The sequence below is a fragment of the Zootoca vivipara genome, chromosome 15 (genome assembly GCF_963506605.1).
Source record: "Zootoca vivipara chromosome 15, rZooViv1.1, whole genome shotgun sequence".
Classification (NCBI taxonomy): domain Eukaryota; kingdom Metazoa; phylum Chordata; class Lepidosauria; order Squamata; family Lacertidae; genus Zootoca; species Zootoca vivipara.
In genome coordinates, this window is record NC_083290.1 from 330,492 (window position 1) to 354,272 (window position 23,781).

Genomic DNA, 23,781 nt, shown 5'->3' on the forward strand with positions numbered 1-23,781 from the left:
GGTGAAGCAGGGAAGTGGCTCCGGGGCCCGCTTTCCGCCCTCACCAGGCTCCCCTCGGCCAATGGGGCCTCCGCGCTAGCAGCACGTGACGGAGGGAAACAAGGCGGGGCCTGCCTCGCGCGCGCGGGACGAGGAGGCCGGCTCCTCCCCCCCCTCTCCTCAGAAGCGCCGTCGCCGAGGAAGGGTCGCCCGCCGGCCGAGGAAGAGGAAGAAGAGGAGGCCGGGATGGCGGCGCGGCTCAGCGAGGGGGCCATCGCGGTGAGAGGGGAGGTGGGGAGGGGACCGCGCTCTGCACATGCTCGCTCGCACCACGCTCCCGCTTTCTCTGCCGTGGCTTTTTTCAGTAAGGCTGAGGAGAGCGGCAGCTGCTGCTGCTGCTGCCACGCGCGGAGCGTTTCTCTAGCAGCAGCCAACCCCGGATTAACGACTGCTAGCGCTTTCCTGGCGACTTTGCAAGTAATATGCATGTATTTGGACGAAATCTAGCTCGGGAATACACGAAAGTAAACGTGCAAGTATGCAAGAACATGCATAACTTACAATTGGTTACACAAATTTGCTTATACGTATATGTCTTCCATTTTACATACTGTACTTGCATATAACCCCTAAATCGTAGGCACTTTATGTGTGCATGTGCGTACAGTGGTACCTCGGTTTATGAACACAATTGGTTCCGGAAGTCTGTTCATCAACTGAAGCGTTCATAAACTGAAGCGAACTTTCCCATTGAAAGTAATGGAAAGTGAATTAATCTGTTCCAGATGGGTCCGCGGTGTTTGTAAACCGAAAATTCATAACCGAGGTGTTCATAAACCGAGGTTCCACTGTATTTGTATGTTACTCTGCCATGGTGGTCTGCGGCCACAATAAAAACATCAGAAACCATTTTTTAAAGTACAGAACAGCCATTGTGTATCTACACACTTATTTGCATCCAAACGAACTGCAAGGGGAGAGAGAGACTTTCCATCTGGCCATCATCAGGCAATGGCTCTTTCCACCTGCCTTTCCCCCTCCAACCCTGGCAGACTTCATGGGAGAGCTGTCCCAGAGGAAGAACTGCAAGGGGAGAGAGACTTTTTTATTTATTTATTCATATCCCACCTTTTTGCCAAAACAGGGACTCAAGGCAACACAGGGTGGAGTTGTATCATGCATTAGCCCTGCTCAAAGTAAACCCTTTTTCATTAGTGTGCAATGACTAGCTTAGTCTTTTAACCCTGAGCCCGGTTTCGGGCTGGGGAGGGTGGGATACAAATAAAAGTTTATTATTATTATTATTTCAGCAGGTCTCCTTTGAGTGATATGTAGTCCAGAAAAATACGATAATTTACAGGTGAAACTCAAAAAATTAGAATATCGTTGAAAAGTTCATTTAAGTAATTCAACTTAAAAGGTGAAACCAATATAGGAGAGAAACCCATGACATGCAGAGCAAGAGATGTCAAGCCTTTATTTGTTGAAATTGTGATGATTATGGCGTACAGCTGAAGAAAACTCCAAATTCACAATCTCAGAAAATTAGAATAGTGTTTAGCTACTCAATCCATAACACATGCAAAGGGTTCCTGAGCCTTAGATCAGGCATCCCCAAACTGCGGCCCTCCAGATGTTTTGGCCTACAACTCCCATGATCCCTGGCTAACAGGACCAGTGGTTGGGGAAGATGGGAAATGTAGTCCAAAACATCTGGAGGGCCGAAGTTTGGGGATGCCTGCCTTAGATGGTCTCTCAGTCTGCTTCAGTAGGAATCACAATCGTGGGAAAGGCTGCTGACCTGACAGTTGTGCAGAAAGCCATCATTGAGACTCTCCATAAGGAGGGAAAGCCTCAAAAGGTAATTGCAAAAGAACTTGGATGTTCCCAATGTGCTGTATCAAAGCACATTAATGGAAAGTTATGTGGAAGGGGAAAGCGTGGAAGAAAAAGGTGCACAAGCAGCAGGGATGACCGCAGCCTGCAGAGGATTGTCAGGAAGAGACCATTCAAACGTGTTGGGGACTTTCACAAGGAGTGGACTGAGGCTGGAGTTAGTGCATCAAGAGCCACCACACACAGACGGATCCTGGAGATGGGTTTCAAATGCCATATTCCTCTTGTCAAGCTGCTTCTGAACAAGAAATGTCAGAAGCGTCTTACCTGGGCAAAAGAAAAAAAGAGAACTGGTCTGTTGCTCAATGGTCTCAAGTCCTCTTTTCTGATGAGAGCAACTTTTGCATCTCATTTGGAAACCAAGGACCCAGAGTCTGTAAGAAGAATGGACAGGCACACAATGCCAGATCCTTGAAGTCCAGTGAAGTTCCCATAGTCTGTGTTGATTTGGGGAGCCATGTCATCTCCAGGTGTTGTTCCACTGTGTTTCATTAAGTCCAGGGTCAACGCAGCAGTCTACCAGGAGATTTTGGAGCACTTCATGCTTCCTTCCGCAGACGAGCTTTATGGGGATGCTGACTTCATTTTCCAGCAGGACTTGGCACCTGCCCACACTGCCCAAAGTACCAAAACCTGGTTCAATGCCCATGGGATTACTGTGCTTGATTGGCCAGCCTGACCTGAACCCCGTAGAGAATCTATGGGGCATTGCCAAGAGAAAGAGACCGAGCAATGCAGAAGAGCTGAAGGCCGCTATTGAAGCATCCTGGTCTTCCATAACACCTCAGTAGTGCCACAGGCTGATAGCATCCATGCCACGCCGCATTGAGGCAGTAACTGCTGCAAAAGGGGCCCAAACCAAGTACTGAGTACTTATGCATGCTTCTGCTTTTCAGAGGTCCAATGTTCTATTTGCAATCCTTGTTTTATTGATTTCATTTAATATTCTAATTTTCTGAGATGGTGAATTTGGGGTTTTCGTCAGCTGTACGCCATAATCATCACAATTAGGTACAACAAATAAAGGCTTGACATATCTCGCTTTGCATGTCATGAATCTATCTCCTATATTGGTTTCACCTTTTAAGTTGAATTACTGAAATAAACGAACTTTTCGACGATATTCTAATTCTTCGAGTTTCACCTGTATTACCTGCTTTTCACCATAAGGTTCCTGGGCAGGTTACAACAATTAAAACACAATGTTTAAAATAGTTTAAAACAAAATCACAGATAAAAGGTCGGTCCTCATCGGGTGCCAAAAACCGGAGGTCTGCAGGTTTCCCACTCCCTGTCTCCTAGATATGCTCCTTTTGCAGGCTGGGGAAGCTGGAATTGTCTCCCTAGGGAACCACCTGTAAATGTGCTGATCCTTGCTCCAGGGTGGGTGGGGGAATGAAAAACTTCATTTAGTCCAAGGAAACCTTTTCCTGAGATCAGGCCATTCACCCTCTCTTGCACGAAGGAGTCAGCTGTCTATTTCTTTTTTCAGGCCATGATGCAAGGAGAGACTGTTAATAATCCTGTCTTGCAGCTCATTGTGAGTATTCCCTGCTGCCTGTCCATCAAGCTTCAAGATAAATGTACAGGAGGCCAGGTACCGGCCTTCAGGGGGGAGCTTTACCATCTTGACCTGGGTGGCAAAGTGTTGGGGACACTGCATGTGTTCTTCACGTTACTGTTCTTGCCTTAAGTCAACTCTCCTTAGACCTAACTGTGCCTCTTGCGCTTTTTTGTGCAGACCATCCGAGCTATCTCCACTGGAACTGGCCCACAGCGTTACCGGATGCTGATGAGTGATGGTGTGCACACCCTTTCCTGTAAGCATCACATGCACAGAGACAGTTGGCTGGGGGGGGGGGCATTGCTGCAAGATGCTCCTGGACATCAGCACTGACGATTTGGAGGGGTGTTGGTGTAGCTCAGTTGTAGAGCCACAACACCCGGAAGTTCCCAGGCTCAGCTCTTGGCACATCCTTCTTAAAAAGGATCCTGAGTTAGGCAGGCTAGGAGAGCCCTCTGCCTGAGACCTTGGGGGGGCCACCGTCAGCCAAACATGGTATTACTAGGCTAAATAGACCATATGCCGTTGTGACTAGAGGCCCACTGCCAATGTGCATTTACATGGGGGGGGGGGAGTGCAATCACAAGCTCTAAGAGTTTACCCTACACTGGTGAAGTTACCTAGAGTAACTTTCCTATTTCCTGCTCTAGTGAAGTTTGACTTACTCTCTCGCCACTTTGTTTGTTTTTTTAATAATTTTTATTGATTTTTTGACATATAACAGCAAAACATACATCACCCACACACCAACCCCAATACCTAAGATAAAAAACAAGAAACACAAATAAAAACATTAACATATCTAAACATAATAATAATAAACAAAACAGAAACATACATATATAGTTCAAAAAACATTCATCTTTTCTGACATTGTAAGTCGACCTCCTCAGCCCCCCTTACTGTGGACAATGACCTGGACAATGACCGCTCCCTTTCTCAAGCTCTGGGAGGAAGACCTTTCATTGCCTACAGACAGCCACCCAATCTTAAACAACTCATCACCCACAATAATACAACCACCAGACTTAACATGGACACTGGTACCAGAGCCTGCAATAAACCCAGATGCCAACTTTGCTGCCACATACACCCAGACAACACCATTACTGGCCCCAACAACATCCAACATACCATCTCAGGACTATTTAATTGCTCATCCTCTAACATTGTGTATGCCATCAAATGCCAACAGTGCCCTTCAGCTCTCTATATTGGACAAACAGGCCAAACCCTACGCCAAAGGATAAATGGACATAAATCTGACATCAGGAACCAGAAGACAGAAAAACCAGTAGGAGAACACTTCAATCTCCCAGGACATTCTATACAAGATCTCAAAGTAGCTGTCTTACTACAAAAGAATTTCAGAAATAGACTGGAAAGAGAAGTTGCTGAATTGCAACTTATCACCAAGCTCAAAACCATGGAGGGACCTGGTTTGAACAGAGATATCGGGTTCTTATCTCATTATACATGATAAGCGATCTTCAGCCATCTCAACCCTTGCTTTTTCATGCAAAACCATTTGCAGTCGTTTGCGGTCATCAACAGCTATCAGTCAGTCAATCACCCATTTCCACCACCCTTCTGAGTGATCCCCCCTCCCCATCCCCACCCCTCCCCACCCCTTCTCTACATAAGTGCCTGGAAACTTCCATTTCACTGTATCTGAAGAAGTGTGCATGCACACGAAAGCTCATACCAAAATAAAAACTTAGTTGGTCTTTAAGGTGCTACTGAAGGAATTTTTTTATTTTACTTCGATCCAGACCAACACGGCTACCTACCTGTAACCCCTTACTGTGGTTCATCTTATACCCTCTTTGGCAATTTCATAATCATCATCATCTTAACATTATTTCTTTCATCTTAAACATGTTTATACCTTTTAAATTTTACACCAAAATTCTATAATTAATCCTTTTCATTATAGATTACATATTTATTTATTTATTCTCTCGCCACTTTGCTTCTTGGCCGCTGGTTAGGAAGAGACTAAAGAATGGGTGGTTTTGGTTTTACTTCCTTCCAAAGAATCCTGGGGACTGTAGTTTACCCTTCTCAGAGCTACAGTTCTCAGACCCCTTAACAAACTGCATTTCCCAGCATTCCTTGGTGGTGGTGGAACATGCTTTTAAATGTATGGTGTATTCACAGCCCTTTTTCCCCTCCAGAAAAATAGGAACTTTCTTTGGTAGGATATGGTGAAAGCCTTCCTTAGTTAGAGGCCTCAGCATATTCTTGAGCCTTTGGGTTTGAGAGCTTTTTATGGCCTTTATTAAAAACAAAAAGGAAGAAGAAAAGGGCGGGGGCAGATGACAATGTAGAAGATTGTTATTATACTTATCCTGAACTTTATCTAATGTAATGTTTATACAAATGATTTCCATATATCATTGAATTTGTCCATGGCAAGTCTACATTTATATGTACAGTAATTTGCTCATGTGTTGTGAGCGTATACATATCTTCTACCCATTCGATGAAGGGAGACACATTTTTATTCTTCCAGTTCACTAAAACCAGTCTTTTTGCTGTAGTAAGGGCATGTAGAGTCCATTCATACTGTCCCTTAGTTAGATTCCACGTATTGGGAATATACATGGAAAGGGATATTTTCCTATGCATATTTAAGATTTTTCTGTATAGTCATATTAATCATTTCTATTACCCCCTCCCAAAATTTTATCAATGTGGTACGTACATTGTATGAGCATGTGTTTTTTTTAAAGAGTTTGAGAGGTGTTGTGTCATGTGGCTTAACATGGCTTCAGTTTCTTGGCTTAATGTGGAAGCTATTCCGTCTCATATTGTCTTTTTGGAAGCGGAATGTTGGTTTGCATTTCAACTATATCCACAGGCCACAATCACGCGGTGCTCCTTTGACCTCATACTTTCTCCCTCCTCTCTTCTTTTTCTTCTAAAGCTTTCATGCTGGCAACACAGCTGAACGACCTGGTTAAAGACCAGGGCTTGAGTGCGAATGCCATCTGCAAGATTAACAGGTTCATCGTTAACGTCCTGAAGGATGGAAGGTAACTGCTCCATCTGTGATAAAAGTGAGGGAGTGTATGCTTCTGCTTTACAATCCAATCCCCTCTAGTATGACATTAAGGTCCAGGCATGGTGTTTTCTTCCTCTAGGTATGGGTTTGCGGTGTTTCATCTTAGCCCTCAGGTCTGCCACGGTAACCTGGGAAGGAAGTTTGCAGCAGCATTTTTTCCTTAGATTTTTGAATTGCCTTGTTTACCCACACATAGCCATATTAGTAACTTTTGTAGCACATTGAGGGTCTCAAAGAACAAAAAGGACCAGCTCTTGGAAGTTTCAGGCTACATTGCCCCTCAGTCCCAGCATCATAATGGACCATACAGTGCTGGTGCTGATGGGAGCTGTAGTCCAAAACATCGAGAGTGAGCGCTGGCTTCTGGGGAGCCTGATCTAGGATTCAAGACTCTCTCTGATACAGCATTGTGTCCCCACCTTGTGAAGAGCAGGCAAGCAAGCAGCAATTTCTTACGTTTTGTGTTTTTATTCTGTTTTAGATTTTGAGTAATTTTTAATGCTTTTTAATCTCCGTTGTAAACCCCTCACAGAACTTCACTTACTGGGTGGTATAGAGCAAATCAATCACATAAGTGACAAAAGTGGTTTCTTTCATGGGCCATAAAATGTGAAACCACCGTCTGATCCGTTGGTAGTTAAAATACATTCAAAATAAGAAGACGGTGGGCAGCCTTTCTCTGCTTCCTCAAGATTTCCAAATGTAAATATTGGACTGTAAACCCCCCCCAACTCCAATACTCTAAATCAGTGTTTCCCAACCAGTGTGCCTCCAGATGTTTTGGGACTACAACTCCCATCATCCCTAGCTAGCAAGACCAGTGGTCAGGAATGATGGGAGTTGTAGTCCCAAAGCATCTGGAGGCACACTGGTTGGGAAACACTGCTCTAAATTAGTACTCCTAATACAAGGGTGGGTAAACTCAGACCCGAGCCCTTTCTGACCCTCCAACATGATCCTCCAGCCCTCTGCCTGGCCTGCAAAACTTGACCCAGCTTTTAGAGTATTTTAGCATGGCTGGGATGGGGTCACGAAGAGTCGGACACAACTAAACGACTAAACAACAACAACAAAGCATGGCTGGGAAAGTAACCTTAAACCCTGGCGATGCTCCTTAGTTTTCTGAATGGAAGATAGAGAGGGGTTTGTGAGTAGAAACTAGCTGACTGTACAAAGGTAACAATTGACGTGTGTTGCTCTGCCTGCCTTTCCCTCTGGTCCTGCTTACTGGTGCCATGGGACCCTTGGAAAATGGCTGTGAAGGAAATGCGGCCCTTGCATGCAGCCTCCCCACCCCTGTTCTAACATATTAAGACCTCCGGGTATAGAGCATTATATAAATTCAACAAAAAAAATTAAAGTGCAGCATGGGTTGTAAGTGCTGTAGCGCTTAAATCCCCGGTTTGGGTTACCTCTGCCTCTGAGCTATTGCCCTGTGGCAAAATATCCTGGCTCCTGTTTACCTTTCCAGCTCACGGTCTCTTAACAAGCAGGGCAGGCACCAGGCAAGTAAAAACTTGAGCTTTTTCTTTGCAGGAAGGTGGTCATTGTGATGGATTTAGAAGTCCTCCAGACGGCTGACATGGTGGCGGGGAAGATAGGCAATCCAGAGCAGTACACTGAAAGTAAGAAGCTTTCCTGGGCGATGGGTCTGCAGGGGCCTTGCTCTGGTGTCTTAACTGCTACGTTGCCCTTTTCAATGATGTGTTTCCCCCGTCCTAATGAGAAACAGGGATTTTGTGTTTTGACTTGAAAGGCCTTTGTGTCTGGATTAGCGATTTCTTCTCTGCTGACGTCCCCTGTTACTCTGGGATCACTTTTCTCATTCATAACTCCTTCCGCTTTGGTGAGCGGTTGCCACCGTCGGAATGTGTTCGGCCCTTTGGAACCGAGTCGGATGACGCTAAAATTGAGTTTTTGGTGCCCAGTAGGCAGGGCATATCTCAGATGAAGGATTGAATCCATCAGCCCAAGAGAAGGTGGCAAGTGTTCTAGGGAGAACCCAGCTTTAAGAACTCTATGACTTATTTGCAACACGCTGGTGAACCACAAAATTTGCTTGTCCTCACAGAGAGGAGCTGCGGGAGTTATTTGGTTCATAGGTTGAGTCAAATCAGCCTGACTTAATGCAGATGATTTGAACTTCACAAATTTGTGGAGTGTAGATCTCTAAAGCATAAGTTCAGGTCTTGAAGGAAAATATTCTGGGAGTACATAAACAGTTTTCGTTGTCCATTTGCTGAAGTGTGGAAGTAAACAGCCCTACAGCCTGGATATCCACAGCCCTTAAACTCACTGTGTGTGTGTGTGTGTGTGTGTGTGTGTGTGTGTGTGTGTGTGTGTGTTTTAAATGTAGCATAGATGAAAATGAGATTTTTATCATGAGACTTCACTATACAGCTGCTGGGGTTATTCTTGTTTATTGAAATATTTTTTATCCCCCTCTTCACACACCTCCGAGGCTCCTAGGGTGACTTGAAGGGGGTGGGGAGAGAGTCGCTGCCTTCATGCGACACAGCACAAAACGAATAGGGAGAAAGTATTCACCAGTGTGGTGCCCTCTGTGGTGCCTGGGACTGGCGTGAGCTGGGAGTCCAACAGCCCCCTGCTCTGTACACTGTTTCGACTGGTTGAGCACAGAAGACCCTGAGGGACCAGGTTAGACTTTCCTTGCCAACTCTTGCCACTGAAATGGCTTCCCCCCCCCTTTGCTTCCCAGGCACTTCGCAAGCAGGGCAACAGCAGAGCTCTGGGAGCCTGGCAACCAACCAAGCCCCTAGCAGGCCAGCATATCTGAATGAGAGCGCAGCCACAGCAGCCACAGCAGCAGGTAAATGGTCCGGGATGTGTGGAGCAGAGAGGGAGGGAGGGAGGTTTGGTGAGTAGCAGGAGGAGGTGGTGCCCTGCTGCTTCCATGCGGCTTGGCTTCTCTTGTCTGTGTGAGGTCAGGGTTGTATTAAAAACCACTGGTCAAAATGTTACTTGCCACAATTTGAAGGGGGGGGGAAGGTGGTGGTTGGTTGGTTGGCTGGTTGGTTTATGGCTGAAGGCCCTTCCCAGTCTTGAGATCTGTGTAGGTTTTAGTTGGGGGTAGCCAATGTGGTGCCCTGCAGATACTGGCAGGCTCCAGCTCCCAGCAGCATCTCTGACCATTGGCCAAGGTGACTGCTGGGAGTTGGAGGCCAACTGTCTGGTGGGGGGGTCATCCCTGTGCTAAGCTCATTCTGGCTTCACAAGAACTGGAGAGATTTGGCCTGCCCTGCGCTAAGTCAGGGCTGCCACCATTCTTAAATACCCAGGGCAAACCCATGGGAATTGATGTACGTGGCTCACATAGGCCCATTACTTCCAGTGGATCTACTTTGTCGCATGCAGCTACAGTATAGGATCTTTTGAGCGAAAGGGCAAAGAGATTTTGCTCAGTGGGCGTCCACTTCCTAGGGATGTAGGAAGCTGCCTTATACAAGGCCTCTCTAGCGCAATATTGTCTGCACTGGTTGGCAGAAGCTCTTGGGGGTTTCAGGCAGGGAGCCTTTCCCAGCCCTAGGTGGAGCTGCTGTCTGGGATTGAACCTGCATGCAAGCCAAGTACTCTGTCGTTCGCTCTGCTGACCTCTTCATGGAGCTGACACCGGAGGATTTGAGCTGGGGATGGGGGAGCACCTCTGGCCCTCCAGCTGTTGCTGGACTCTCAGCTCCCATCATCCCCAGCATGGCCAGTGGTCAGGGTTGGTGGGGATGTAGCCCAGCAGCATCCAGGGGGGGGGCACAGATATTTCCTTCCCCCTGCTTTAAATGGAAAGCCAGAAAGTCCAGCAGATGGGGGGAAGTAACATCAAAGCATACTGGACTGGATTTGCCAAAGGTTTCTCTTGGTGCTTCGCTTGACTCTGAGCTCTTTGAGTTTGGCTCCTGGCTCGTTGGCAACGAATGTTTGTAATTAAAAGTGCCTTTGTGTTTCCAGTGGGTGAGTGGTGCTAACGGGGAGGGTGGTGACACGGAGTTGAAAGGCAAATTGAAAAAGGGAGGCGGATGCTGAAATTGAAACAGAAAAATAATTTTTAGCCCCTGTCAGGTTACAGCGGAGCTTCATTAATAATGATAGAGCCAGTCATTTTCATAGCTTGCAGAAAATTATCAGAGGCGCACACTGTAATTGTTATCTAAATGAGGAAACACAGTTTTGTGCTGGCATTTGATAGGCAGCTTAATTCCCCCCCCCCTTTTCCTTTTTATTAAGGCATTATTTCACAACAGTGAAACAAACTGCGGTGCAGCGTAAATTATTCAGCACAAGAGAAAAGGAAATACTTTTCTTGCAAAAGGAGTTTACATATCGGAACAGCTTGTGTATATATTGCTAACATTATAAAACTTCCAGAGGCAGACTAGTCGGTTGCAACAGAAACTCCTGCAAAAGTGTCTTGTTGCCACCTTAGAAAAGACAATGCACATTCATTAAGGTGCGATTCTTTGTAGGCGGCAGCCCATTTCACCAGAGGTGCAAAGCTTAGGCCAGAATAAATATGTTTTAAGTCTTTAAGGTGTTGAAAGGATCTGTGTTGATTTTAATATTGTAAACAAGCTCCCTCACCCCCCCCCACTGGTGCTGCAGTTTGACCTTTTTTCATGGAATATGCAATTCAAGTGATAACAGAGAATGTTAGCAATCTGCATAATGAGGCTTTTCCCCCTTGCAGTACTCAGTGTGGCTGGTGGGGGGCAGCGTTTGCACACAAAATTGCTATAGAAGGGTACAGGGCACTAGACGGTGAACTGTCCCAGGGTGCCAGCTGAGTGTTGTGGTGATTGTTCCCTTTGGGCAGAGCAGGATGCTCTTGGCCATAAAGGCTAAATGCAAAACAACAACAAAAAGTTGTGGTAATAGCTTGTACCAGCTCTTGCCTTTGCTTGAGATATTGAAGGGGTGGGGTGGGGTGGGGGAAGTGGCCGAGTGGCGCCAGAACCAGTCTATCCTGGGTTTTGGTCAATATGTGGAAGGAGCTCAAGTGCCAGGCTATCTTGATGCCACTGCTGCGCCGCAGAGCTGAATCTGTGATCATAGGATTGTAGAGTTGGAAGGGACAGTGAGAGGCATCTAGTCCAACCCCCTGCACTACAGGAGTCACAGCTAAATAATCCCCAATTGATGGCCATCCAAGCTCTCAACCTCCAGTAAAGGAGAGTCCGCCACCTTCTGAGGAAGTCTTATTCCACCATCGAACAGCTTTTGCTGCCAGAAAGTTCTTCCTAATGTTTAGCCTGTTACATCTCTTGTCTTTAGGGTCTGCGTCGAAATACAGCACCCCTTCAAAGGTTCCTGGGAAGGCAGGTGGCTCCAGCTTCCTGAGCACCCCTGGGGGCTCCCAGACCAAAGTGGTGCCCATTGCCAGTCTGAACCCGTACCAGTCCAGGTAAGTTGGCCAGCGTGAGGGCCTGCCCCCACCATGTCAGGGCTTGCTGCCCCATCGCCCTGTGCTTGTGTCTGTGGTCTTAATTGCTTAGCCCCAACTACTGTGGAATTACCCTCTCCCAGTTGGGCAACAGATTAATTTTTGGGAAGTTGATTTTGAAGCCTGCAGGTGCCATTCGTTTTTGGGGGGAGGGGCTTTGCTCCTGTGGCACAAAGTCTGCAGAATCCAATGCAAGCTGCGCTCTTGAGTGCGTGTGCATGCGTCTTTGCCTTGTGTTTCTTCCCAGCGAAAACAGTGTGTCCTTCCCAACTGCGTTCCTAGCAGGTGGCTTGGGCATGGCAGGCTTCCATTGTGCCTGTTTACTGTCCTCGTTCCTTTGCGTTTTGGGCTTCCAATGCTGCCGTGCTTCATTCAGCAAGTCACTGGCTGTAGTCATTGGTGTAAATTGTGGGGGAAGGCAAAGAATCGGGAGGCTTACTCCTACTGCGGCAGAACAAAGGGGCTTTTGTGCTACGATATGTATGAGAGTTATGAGCTGAATGCCACTGATTCCATATGCACACCTGATGAAGTAGGCTGTTGCCTACAGAAGTGCCTGCCAGGCATGTTCCTTTGTCTCTGCCCTGTAGGTGCTTTGCTGGTTGAGCGCCAGGCGGTCCCTGGATCAGCCATTGGCTGTCAGGAGGCTTGTAAGGCGGGCTTGGAGGCCCTTTCAGCCTCATTCTCTTGTGGTGGGCAACCTTCTGGAGAGCCCACATGCCAATGCTGGGCGTGGCTGGAGGCAGAATTGGGTGGAACACCAGATTTGATCAGAGAACTGTCTTCCAGTGGCATAGGTGCCAGTGGTTTCTTTAGGACCACATCTCTTACCCTGGCAAAAGCACTCTCGGAGACAGGGGTGCATGGAAGGGGTGGAGTGGGAAGCCCTTTGGGGAGGGGGAGTCCAGAGGGCTGGACAGACAGGCCTAGAGGGCTTCATTCTCCCCCCCCCCACACACGGTAAGAGACTGCAGCACTTCCTATGTGGTTCTTCCTTAATCTTAAAATGGATTTCAAGGCTGTCCGTTTATAAAGGCTTCCGAAGAGATGCTGGCAGGAGCTAGTCCAAGTGGGCTGGCGAGGTTCCTAATTCTCCCCTGTGGTTCTAGGTGGACAATCTGCGCCCGGGTGACTCAGAAGGGCCAGGTCCGCGCATGGAGCAACTCACGCGGGGAAGGGAAGCTCTTCTCCATTGAATTGGTTGACGAAAGTGTAAGTGTTCATGGTGAGGAGTGACTGGAAGGCTGGATTGGGGTTGATGGGAGTAGCAGTCCAAACCCTCCAGAGGCACCCAGCTGGCAAAGGCTGTTGCAGAAGAAAGCTCTGAACTTACCACATGCTCCTGTCTCTGCTGCTGGATTCAACAGCCCACCTTTCCTTGAACACTCCAAGTCAAATCAGCCACACACCCCGCCCCATTCCCAGTCTTGAAATGGAATATTTACTCCACTGCTTACTCCCTGAGAGATAGAGACTGGCCCAAGGTCACTCAGTGAGTAGGACCAAGCCCCCCCCCCCAAACCTACTCCAGCCTTCTACCCCACTGGCTCTCAATATGTGCTTTGTGTGAGACATAGCACAGAGCCACCCTTTCCCTGCCTCTCTCACAGGGGCTGCTTCTCCCAGCCCAGCTCCACTTCCTCGGCCCTCTGGACTCACAGGCTTCTGCTCCGCTAGCTCTCTTTGGCCTTACGTCTGCTACGTCTGCTTTGCCTGTGCTCTGCTTCACCTGGGTGCCTGAGCAGAAATGAATGGTGCTCCATTGCAGTGTTCCATTGCAGCCAGATCCTCATTTAGACCTTTTAGGTTCTGGATGATCCGGTCCTGCGCACCCCACTCCCAATGGAGAAATAACATGCAGATTCTTGCGAGGCACATTTCCCTCCTTCCCTCCGGCCTTTTCACCGTTCCACTTTTAATTGTCCGTGTCAGGCATTTCTCCCTAATTCTGGACTGGATCCTTACTGAGCGGCATCTACAGGTTTACTGTCCACCGAAAACCTTGTGTCAGTAAAGATGAACTTTAAAAAGAGAGAGGAGAGCAGCCTGCTGGTTTCTGTTGCTGCACCCCTTTAATGGACAGCTGGCTTTGCTGCTGCTGCTGCTGCTTCTATGTGGATTGCAGGTTCTCTCTCCTCCCCCCCCCCCCAGCCGCCCTGTGGAATCAGGGAGGTATGGTATGCAAATGATTAGCATCTCCAAACAGAACATCTTTTTAATTAGAAAATAAATATGTAACTGGAGGAAAACTCCTGCCTTCAGTTTGTTTGCGAGGAGGGAAGCTTGATTAGCCAAGCCCTGTACTTAAGCTCTGTAATTCCAAGCTTTTGATCAAATTACAGCTCTCTCTTCGCTGCGCAGAAGCTTGTTGCCTGTTTGTCTGCGTGTGTGGAAACATCTTTTTTTGAGGGGGGGGGAGGTGTGGCTCTGAACTCCTGGCACATCCTCATCAGCTGTTCCGTTTGCTTCCACTCTATCTCAGTGCTGTCAGGTTCCTGACTGACGGCTTTTATTACAATTTTAATCCTCCTCCTGCATAAACATCTTAGCTGGTGGTGCTCTAGCTCTGCTTTTAATTATCACTTTGGGAAGGGCCTGTCACAACACTCTGGGTGCCTCTGCTCTTGCTGCTACGTGGGTGATGTCATCCGCTAATTTGTGGAGCGAGAAGCAGGTATCGGGGAGCTTGTGAGACGACACTGTTGTGAAGAGGGCTCTCAGCTGGGCGGCAGCACAAGGGGCTTTTGTGGGCCAGGTGTGGGGGACCCCACACCTGGGCCAGGTGTGGGGGACCTTTGCTGGACTACAATTCCCTGGGCCAGGTGTGGGGGACCTTTGCTGGACTACAATTCCCATCAGCCCCAGCAAGCATCGCCAGTGGCAGGGGAGGATGGGAGTTGTAGTTCAACAGCACCGGGGGGGGGGGCAAAGGTTCCCTATGCCTGGCATAGGCCCTGTTCGCCTGGAGTTTATTTTCAGGGGACTGTAGGGAAGCATTCAACCCAGAGAGTCTTCTTGGAGTCCTGGTGGGGAGAGGAATCTGTACATGGGTATTATTTTTATATTTTATTATTTATTCATTTCCAAAAAGTATGACATCACTGACATTAAGGGCAGGGAAACAACATGGCAGCGAACAGCATAAAATCAACAGTAAATTCACGTTCATAAAGCAAATACAAAATACCTCACATCATTAGGATTGTCAGCTGATTTGGCAACTAGAAATTGTCTGCCCTTTTAACAGATTGATTGATTTTAAATTCATGTGAAATTTACATGCTACCCAAGCCTGCCTCTCTGGCATAATGGTGGAACTGTGAGAATTTACAAAAGGTTTCCTCTCCTGTTGCTGAAAGGGAAGGCCATCTTTTCACCTTTCCCATCTTCTGTAGGAACAGATCAGCATTGGTGCCCGGTGGGAACAGACCGTTGCCACCTCTGCTGAGGCCCTGGGGTACATTCAGGTGGTTTGTGGCATGCCTGCAGATTTATGGTTGAAGATAGGAGACTGCATATCCGTCACACTAGACTTTTAAAAAAAAAACAACAACAAATCCTGTTAGTCACTTTTTTGCTACAGGCAACTCAAAGCGACTTAACAAAAGAAAAATTCATGCATTAAAGAAAACATTGGAACACCCCCCCACCCACTCCAAAAAGCCCCAGATCATTAAAAGCCAAAGGCCTGATTACAAAGGAATGTTCTTGCCTGGCGCCTGAAGATATATAGCATTCATATTGACTGCTAATTGTAATTTAATTGCTCCTTTTATTTCTTACCTGTTGTATCTTATTGAATTGCAATTTGAATTCTTTGGAACGGTAATAAAATATGTAAGCAGTGAAAGAAGCAGTAAAAATACTGCTGCTTTCACGTACAGTACAGCATCTAGCACAGCATATTGCTTCAACAGGCAAAAGAACCATCAAGGGGTCTCTGAAGACCCCCAGCAATTTCCATGTGGTCTGGGGGCGGGGTTGGAATCCCTTTTTTTGTGCTGATTGCCCTTCCTGCTTCCTTATTTCAGGGTGAGATCAGAGCAACGGCCTTCAATGAACAAGTGGACAAGTTTTTCCCTCTCATTGAGTTGAACAAGGTACTGTGCCCTTGGCTGGATCAGCGGGGTGGGGTGGGGGTGTATTTTAAACATGTTAAAGCAGAATGTGCGCAGCCTGCCTTCTTTCTTGCCTGGGAGGAATAAAACTTGTGTGGGTCTGTCTGATCTGTGGGCCTGATAACTGGAATCTCTTAAGGCTGGGGGGGGAGTGTTGCTGTTGCAGTTATTCTTGCCTAAGGAGTGAAGGGTTGCAGTACACCAGGCATCCCCAAACTTCGGCCCTCCAGATGTTTTGGACTACAATTCCCATCTTCCCCAACCACTGGTCCTGTTGGCTAGGGATCATGGGAGTTGTAGGCCAAAACATCTGGAGGGCCGCAGTTTGGGGACGCCTGCAGTACACCTTGATTTGCCCATAGCCAAACCTCCCCCGTCCCCTGCAGGTTCTCTGGGGACGTATACAGCTCACAGGTTAGGAGGCACCGCGGCCCTGTCCGCATGGAGCAGAGCTCTCGTATAGTAATAATCATGGTTATTTAATTCATCAGCAGCATTATACAAAAGCCAAAGCCCCAGAGCAGCTTGGCAAGTTAAAATGCAACAAACTAAAAGGAGAAACATTCAAAGCAGGGAACAATTCAAAAGCACAAGATCATAGAATCATAGAATCGTAGAGTTGGAAGAGACCCCAAGGGCCATCCAGTCCAACCCCCTGCCGAGCAGGAAACACCATCAAAGCATTCCTGACAGATGGCTGTCAAGCCTCTGCTTAAAGACCTCCAAAGAAGGAGACTCCAAGATGCTCCTCTGCTAACATAAAAGGCCACAAGACCTCCCTGCCCCACTGAAGGACGAGCCCCACTGTGGGAGGCAGCTTAGCCAAAGGCCAGCAGAGAGTATTCTGCAGATGGAGCCTGTTGTGTGTGGTCACCCTCCACCCCTCCCTTGGGTGGGGCATCGGGAGAAGGGCCTTTGATAAAGACAGCAGGGTCTGGGCTAGCCCATATAAAGCTGAGGTTCCTATTTCAGGATACAGCGAGTGGACTGAAAGCATAGGTTCCTCTGTGTTTCTGGATGTGACCCTGATCTCCCACCCCCTTGGAATTTCCTTGGTTGGGGTTGAGAGGGGAGCCGGGGAGCACTTGAATCGGGGTGTGTGCAGTTGCTTCACTCTTTATTCTCTTCCTCAGGTCTATTACTTCTCAAAGGGCCACCTGAAGACGGCCAACAAGCAGTACACGGCCGTGAAGAACGACTACGAGATCACGTTCTCGACCGAGACGTCGGTCATCGCCTGCGAGGAAGCGCAGCACCTCCCCTCTGTCAAGTTTGACTTCATGCCCATTGGTGACCTGGAGAGTGCAGACAGAGACGCCCTTGTGGGTGAGGCAGGCAGTGGGGGCATTGCTTGCGTGTTTAGCAAAATGTTTCCAGGCAACACTTTCATAACAATCCAGCCATGTGAGGATATTAAAAACAACAACAACACAGCAAGTGGTTTACAGTACACAAAATTACAATCAAATCATCAATACTGCCTGGTAAAGAAAAAGATGGGCATTGCAAAGACCTTGTCTGAATGACAGTTTTTAGGAGAGGTCTGAAAGAAGGCAGGAATGATTCCTGCTGAACCTTCATCGGCAGGGAGTTCCACAGGGCCTGCAGCCCTAAAGGCTCAGTCCTTAGTGAAGGCAGCCCAAGCCTCAGGGGCTATGAGGGGAAACATAGGATAGGCCACATCAGAGCATCTTTAAAGGCCCAAAGACCTTGGGCAGCCATCCCCAACCCGGCACCTTCCAGGGTGTTTTTGACTACAATTCCCATCAGCCCAAGTCAGTACCGTGCCGCTGCCTTAGGTACTGAGGTATGAGTCTCTCATGTTCACTCATTGGAAAGCTCCCTTGGCACAATCCCTGTGCTGTTCCTTGTTGCCAAGAGACCAGCAGCCTTCCTCCTTCACGCACCGACTTAGCCACCAGCTAAGGTCCATGGCCATTTGTGTTTTCACAAGAAGAGGACCATTGAATTGCTCTCTCGACCTTCCTCCTCTTGGGCTGTTGCCTGCTGCATTAGCCCTCTTGGCTTGCTTTCTAGACTGGCTCTGCCAGACTTCCCCTGCCCTCAATGATCCCAGCTCTTGTAGTAGTTCAGGTGAAAGGTTCCAGGCTGCCTTAGTGCACTAAGGCACAGCTTTCTAGGGCCTTACTAATTCGAAAGGTGCATAAGCAAACTGTCCTGCGGGTCAGGGCCTTGCTGCTTGCAGTACTTCCCTTCAGGGTGATTATACACACACACCAAACATTAAAAACTTCCTTATTCACATTTAACAACTCAGAATAATCCTTTTGAAGGCAGCTGCCACCAAGCTCCTCCGTGGCCATGCTTCTGTCCTGCACGTCAGCCAAGGGTTTGTGCCCTCCCCACAGGAAAAAAACCCTGTTCATGAAATGGATCCAAAGCCCTACCCCTGGTGATGCATGGAGTAGCAAATGATAAGTGTACGGTGCTAATTAGGATAAGAATGTCGGAAGAGGCTGGCGGCTGACCAAAGGAGGCCCTTCCAGTCCCACGTCCTGTTCCCCACAGCAGCCAGTCAGATGCTCTTCCTCCACACTTGTGTTTCCCAGCAACTGGCATTCGGAGGCATACCACCGCCGACTGTGGAGGGAGAACATAGCCACTGTAGCTAATAGCCACTGACAAGCCTTGTTCTAAGCAGTTTACAGGTATAAAATCAATTATAAAATCTATACCTAATTAACAATATACAGTGAAACTAGTCCATCAAAGCATTAAAAGCATCCATAATTTAATATGCAGTAAAACAAGCCAGTTAAAAAGCATAGCAATTAAAAGATTTATTTTTAACAAGCTATCAGATCAGGAAGTTCAGGTTCAGGTATGTCTTCAAGAGCCGGCGGAATGCCAATACTGATGGGCCGTCTCCTATTTCGGCAGGGCTGATCTGGGCTACTCCACTAACATGGGCTGTGCCATAAGCGTATGGAGAACGCTCCTAACAACCCTCTGCTTGCCTTTCAGATGTAATTGGGATCTGCAAGAGCTGTGAGGACGTCACGAAAATCACCATAAAGTCTACCAATCGAGAGGTGCTCAAGAGAGTCGTGCACTTGATGGACATGACTGGGAAAGGCGTGAACGTCACTCTGTGGGGAAACGACGTAAGTTGTCAGGGGGGGGAGGGCTGAGGGCTGCCTCCACCTTGGTCAAGGGGTGCAGCCATTTCCTGGCCATGTTGGAACCTGTCAGGTGTATCACTGCGGATTTGCAGGAGTAGGGAGCCCATTCAGGGCAGAACGTTGCTCTTAGAACCTTAAGATCGTGGAAATCAAAACCGATACAAATTTTAGAAACCAAACTTTTCAAATTTGCGGAGATGGCAAAATTAAAAGCATCAATCAGAGGCTGCTCTGATCAAAAAATTAATAAAGAGTGGGAATGTGTTAAGGAATACATGAAAAAAGTCTGTGCTGGAGCTTAACAATTAATATGCAAAAGTTTAAAAGGCGTAAGGTGATAGGATGATATTATACTAAGGATGGAATAACAAAGTGAGTAACGCAACAATAACAAAAATAATAGTAAGCAAAGAAGATCGCACACGGGTGGAGGGAAGCACTGGGTTGTGGGGGAGGGAGGTGAAGGTATTAATTGATTTAAAAAATCATAGAAATCATGCAATTGTAGAGTTGGAAGGGACCCCAAGGGTCATCCAGTCCAACCCTCTGCAATACAGGAATCTCAGCTAAAGCACCCAAGAGAGAGGGCCATCCAACCTCTTCATTTCTGCTGCTCAGTTGACCAGCTTGCCTCACCTGTGGACCCAGGAGAATGGCACCCTTTGACAGGTGCCTCTTGGCCCTGGAGCTGGGAGGAGCCACGGGAGAGCCCATGGTTTTGTATGTAGAAGGTCCAAGGTTCCATCTCTGGCATCTCCTGTTCAAAAGGATCAGAGGGGAGGCGATGAGGAAGACACAGTCCTGACCGTCCTAGCAGACCAAACCCCTCCTGCCTGGCACTGTCCTATCAGGCTCAGCCAGCACCACTGAAGAAAGCTGAGGCTGCTGGGACTTGTAGTGTCTGAAACACCTGGAGGGCGCCAGGTCGGGGAAGGCCAGGCAGGGCACTGATCTGACAAGAGGGCAGCTCCCTGAGCTGTAGTTTTTTCTCAGCTCCCTGCTTTAAAAGCCAGGGAGATTTTTTTTATTTCCTAAGGTCTTTGTTCCCTGCAATTCCCCGCCCCCAAATAGGGTTGAGGGAGTCGTGATGGCCTTGAGTTTAATGCTGTCGTGCTCAGAAAGCACTGAGGGAGTCATTTCCATACTTTGCACCGTGGCTTCCTAGGTCGATGCTGCAAACTCCTTTTGCTTTTGAAACATTGGGAAGTTATGCAGGGGGGTGAGCAGAGCCCAGCAAGCACCACCTTTCCTGCCACCCGAGAACCAGGGGCTGGTTGACAAAGTGCTGTTGTGGATTCCTCATGGGCTTGGTGCACTTGCACCTAGGGAGACTCGGGGCGACCCAGACCCCCTAGCCATGCTGCTTCTCATGCCCTACATAGGGACGTACAAGGAGTGCCTGCTGCATCAGGGCAGTGGCTCACCCACCCCGTGCCTAGTCCATTTAGTGGCCATGGCCCAGTAGGGCTCTCTCTCCTCTCCTCTCCTCTCCTCTCCTCTCCTCTCCTCTCCTCTCCTCTCCTCTCCTCTCCTCTCCTCTCCTCTTGGGATTCCCTGCCACCGCCATTCAGGTGCATTTACAGTACTGTCCCTGACAGTGAAAGCAGAACAGAAGCATGAGTGTTAGTAACTATGGTTACTACCTACTTTCTTCTCCGTGAATTTGTCTAATTGCCTTTTAAAGCCATCCAGGTTGCTGGCCATCACTGCCTCCTGTGGGAGGGAGTTCCAGAGTTCATGTGCTATGATGGGAAGGAAATACTTTCTTTTTCCTGTCCTTGTCAGATGTCCGCAAGTTCTAGTGCTTCCCCCCGCCATGTGTCATTTTCTCAAGCTCTATCATGCCGCTTCTTGCTCACCTTTCCCCTAAACTCAGATGTCCTCTTATGGAATGAGTGTGCCCCTTCCCCCTTATCTTCGCAGGCAGAGAACTTTGACGGAGCTAAGCACCCTGTGGTGGCCATCAAGGGAGTCAAAGTCTCAGATTTTGGTGGCCGGACTCTGTCTGTTGTTTCATCGAGCAGCATCCTCATCAACCCGGACATCCCAGAGTCCTTCAAGCTGCGTGGATGGTACGCTTGCTCGCTTCTGTGCTTTAACATCCTGGCTGGAGTGGGGTGGAGGAAGGTAAACCCCACGCCATTGCTGGCCACATGCTTGCATGCAAAAACTAGGCACTAGGAAGTTCAGGTGTTATTCCTCTTGAGAGAGGCAAAACACCACCACCACCCCGGTAATCTTGTGACAAAACCTTGCAGGATTGGGTGTTGAAACAGATGTCGGGTGTGGGGAGAGGGTCAGGCAGAAGCAGTTCCCCGATCTGTGCAAGGCAGCATGAAATGGGATTCTGCTCTGGAGCCAAGGGGGCAAGGTGTTTGCTTCACAGGGCAGGTTCTGGGCACTCTAGAGGACAGGGGAGTGAGAGGCAGATCCAACCCATCCGCTGGGAGCTTTTTGCAGGCGGCTGCTCTTGCACCACAGCTCCTTAGAACATAAGCAGAACCCGCTGGATCAGGGCAATGACCCATCTAGCCCAGCATCCTATTCACAAAGTGGCCGGCCAACCAGATTTTGTATTTTTATGTTGTGAACCGCCCTGTGATCTTCGGATGAAGGGCGGCATACAAATTTAATAAGTAAATAAACCTGATGCCTGTGAGAAACCAGCAGGCAGGATTGAAGCGCAAGAGCCTCCCTTCTCCCTGTGGCTCCCGTCAACTGGCATTCAGAAGCATCCGTGCCTCCGACTGCAGAGGCAGGGCAGAGCCATCCTTGAGAGCAGCCTCCCATAGCCCTCTCCTCCTCCATGAATGTGTCCAATCCCCGTTTAAAGCCACTCAAGTTGGTGACCATCTCTGCCATCTGCCGGGTGGTTGGACTCTCCGCTGGTCGTTTCAGCAAGGTCTCCCAATGGTTACTGACCATTTCAGTGAGATCTGCCCACTAGGCCAGCCTGCTACCCTCCAGGTGGCTTGGACTAGGAGTCTGATTGGCTGCACTGGTGGGGGTGGGGGAGAGAGTTGTGGTCCAAATCACACCAGGCTGCCCCACAAGACTTCCCTGCTGCGTTGCACCCCAGGTTTGAATCAGTCAGGAGGGGGCTTGTCCTTCGGATTTCCCACCTCACCCACCAAATGCCCCTTAGACCAGCCTTCTTCGAGGGGACCCCCGCTTGTGTTTCCTTCCATTTGCTCTCATTTGTAGAAGACTCCTGCTTCCTTGGAGCCTCTTCAGGGGGGGGGGTGATGCTGCTTTCTTGTTCTGGGAGGGGCTTGCCATTTATTTTCACTCTGGCTTCTGTGTTGATTACAGCATTTGACACGATGCCAAAAGGGCATTTAGTTGCTGGCAGCTGCCCAGAGGCTGTAGCCGCTCCACACTTGCCTGCTGAAGCACAAGGTTCTGGGGCTGGGGTAGGGGGAGAGTTTTTCCTGCCCCGCCAGTTGACATATGAGGAATCCAGACGTGGCCAAAACATGCTCAGGGAAGCTCGCCTGCATTCCTGAATCAGCCGTAACAAGTTTGAGAAAGTTGCTTGGTTAACCTTGGGCTTCAGTGCCCCCCCCCCGCCCGTTTATAAACGGGGGAGCAGACAATCCCTCTCTGCCGCCTCGTGTGTGTTGCTGAGGAAAGGAATCCATTAGCGACGGAGGCACTTCAATAATGCACTCCGTTTCATTTGGCGCATTGTTCCTCTCTAAGTGCTCTTGGCACACTCAAGGCTGTGCCAGAGACAGAAGAAGAGGCAGCCGTTCTTGCCTCCTCCCCCTGCCAAACGCTTCTCTTCTGAATTGCTGGCCAGCCTGAGAAGCCACCAGGAGAGGCACAGGATGGTGGCGTCTCTTGTCTCCGGGCACTTCCTGCATGCTTGGAGTGCCGGTGCGTGGGCTGGCGTTCATGGACGGCTCTGCAGGCGTGATGGAGGCTTGGAGAGGGGCTTGGGAGGCTGAGCCTGCCTTCTTGGTAACCGCGTTGGGGAAGGAAGTGAGCGCCGGAGAGAGGTGGGGCAGACAGCTGTGAGGCAGAAGCAGTGGTGGTGCAGAGCGTGGTCAAGGAGGGCCAAGCAGGTGGTTGCGAGAAAGAGCCTCGAAAGGACCTTGGCCCCCCTGCCTGACTTCATCCCTCTGGGAACATTCTTGAAAGGGAAGAGCCACGGCTCCGTGGGAGAGGTGCTGTTTTGCATGCAGAAGGTTCCAGGTTCAATCCTGGCAGCATCCCCAGGTAGGGCTGGGAACGACTCCCTGCCTGGACCCCTGGAGAGCCTCTGCCAGTTAGTGTGGACAATGCGCCAGTGGTCTGACTCTGTATAAGGCAGCCTCTGTTGTTCTTCTTGAACACAACTGCGGCTTCCACTTCAGCTCAGACTCTCAGGGCCTGTTTACCTCTTGGGTAGTCAGAGCTGAGCTGCTTAAGATGTGCAAGTGATTTTGGGCTCATGGGCATATGGAACTTAAGGGCTTGGCTTGGCTCCACTCCTTTCCCTTCTGCCTTTTAGTTGTTCGCAGGCAAGGAATGCTGTTGCTTTGGTATGGAGGAGCGCTGGTCCATGTGAGCCCCGCAAG

At 48.8% G+C, this 23,781-nt stretch overlaps 1 protein-coding gene across 1 annotated transcript in view; it reads left to right on the forward strand.

Annotated features, from left to right (window-relative positions):
* The first annotated feature begins 128 nt into the window (after positions 1-128).
* The window catches only part of RPA1 (replication protein A1), a 34,460-nt gene continuing 10,807 nt past the window's right edge, over positions 129-23,781 (forward strand). Inside the window, exons 1-12 of the mRNA XM_035139473.2 lie at positions 129-258; positions 3,368-3,415; positions 3,617-3,695; positions 6,369-6,477; positions 8,043-8,131; positions 9,226-9,336; positions 11,790-11,919; positions 13,068-13,170; positions 15,990-16,058; positions 17,210-17,402; positions 19,062-19,201; positions 21,143-21,291. Coding sequence (XP_034995364.1) covers positions 226-258; positions 3,368-3,415; positions 3,617-3,695; positions 6,369-6,477; positions 8,043-8,131; positions 9,226-9,336; positions 11,790-11,919; positions 13,068-13,170; positions 15,990-16,058; positions 17,210-17,402; positions 19,062-19,201; positions 21,143-21,291 — 1,253 coding nt within the window. The 5' untranslated portion in view covers positions 129-225. The remainder of the gene's footprint in view (positions 259-3,367; positions 3,416-3,616; positions 3,696-6,368; positions 6,478-8,042; positions 8,132-9,225; positions 9,337-11,789; positions 11,920-13,067; positions 13,171-15,989; positions 16,059-17,209; positions 17,403-19,061; positions 19,202-21,142; positions 21,292-23,781) is intronic.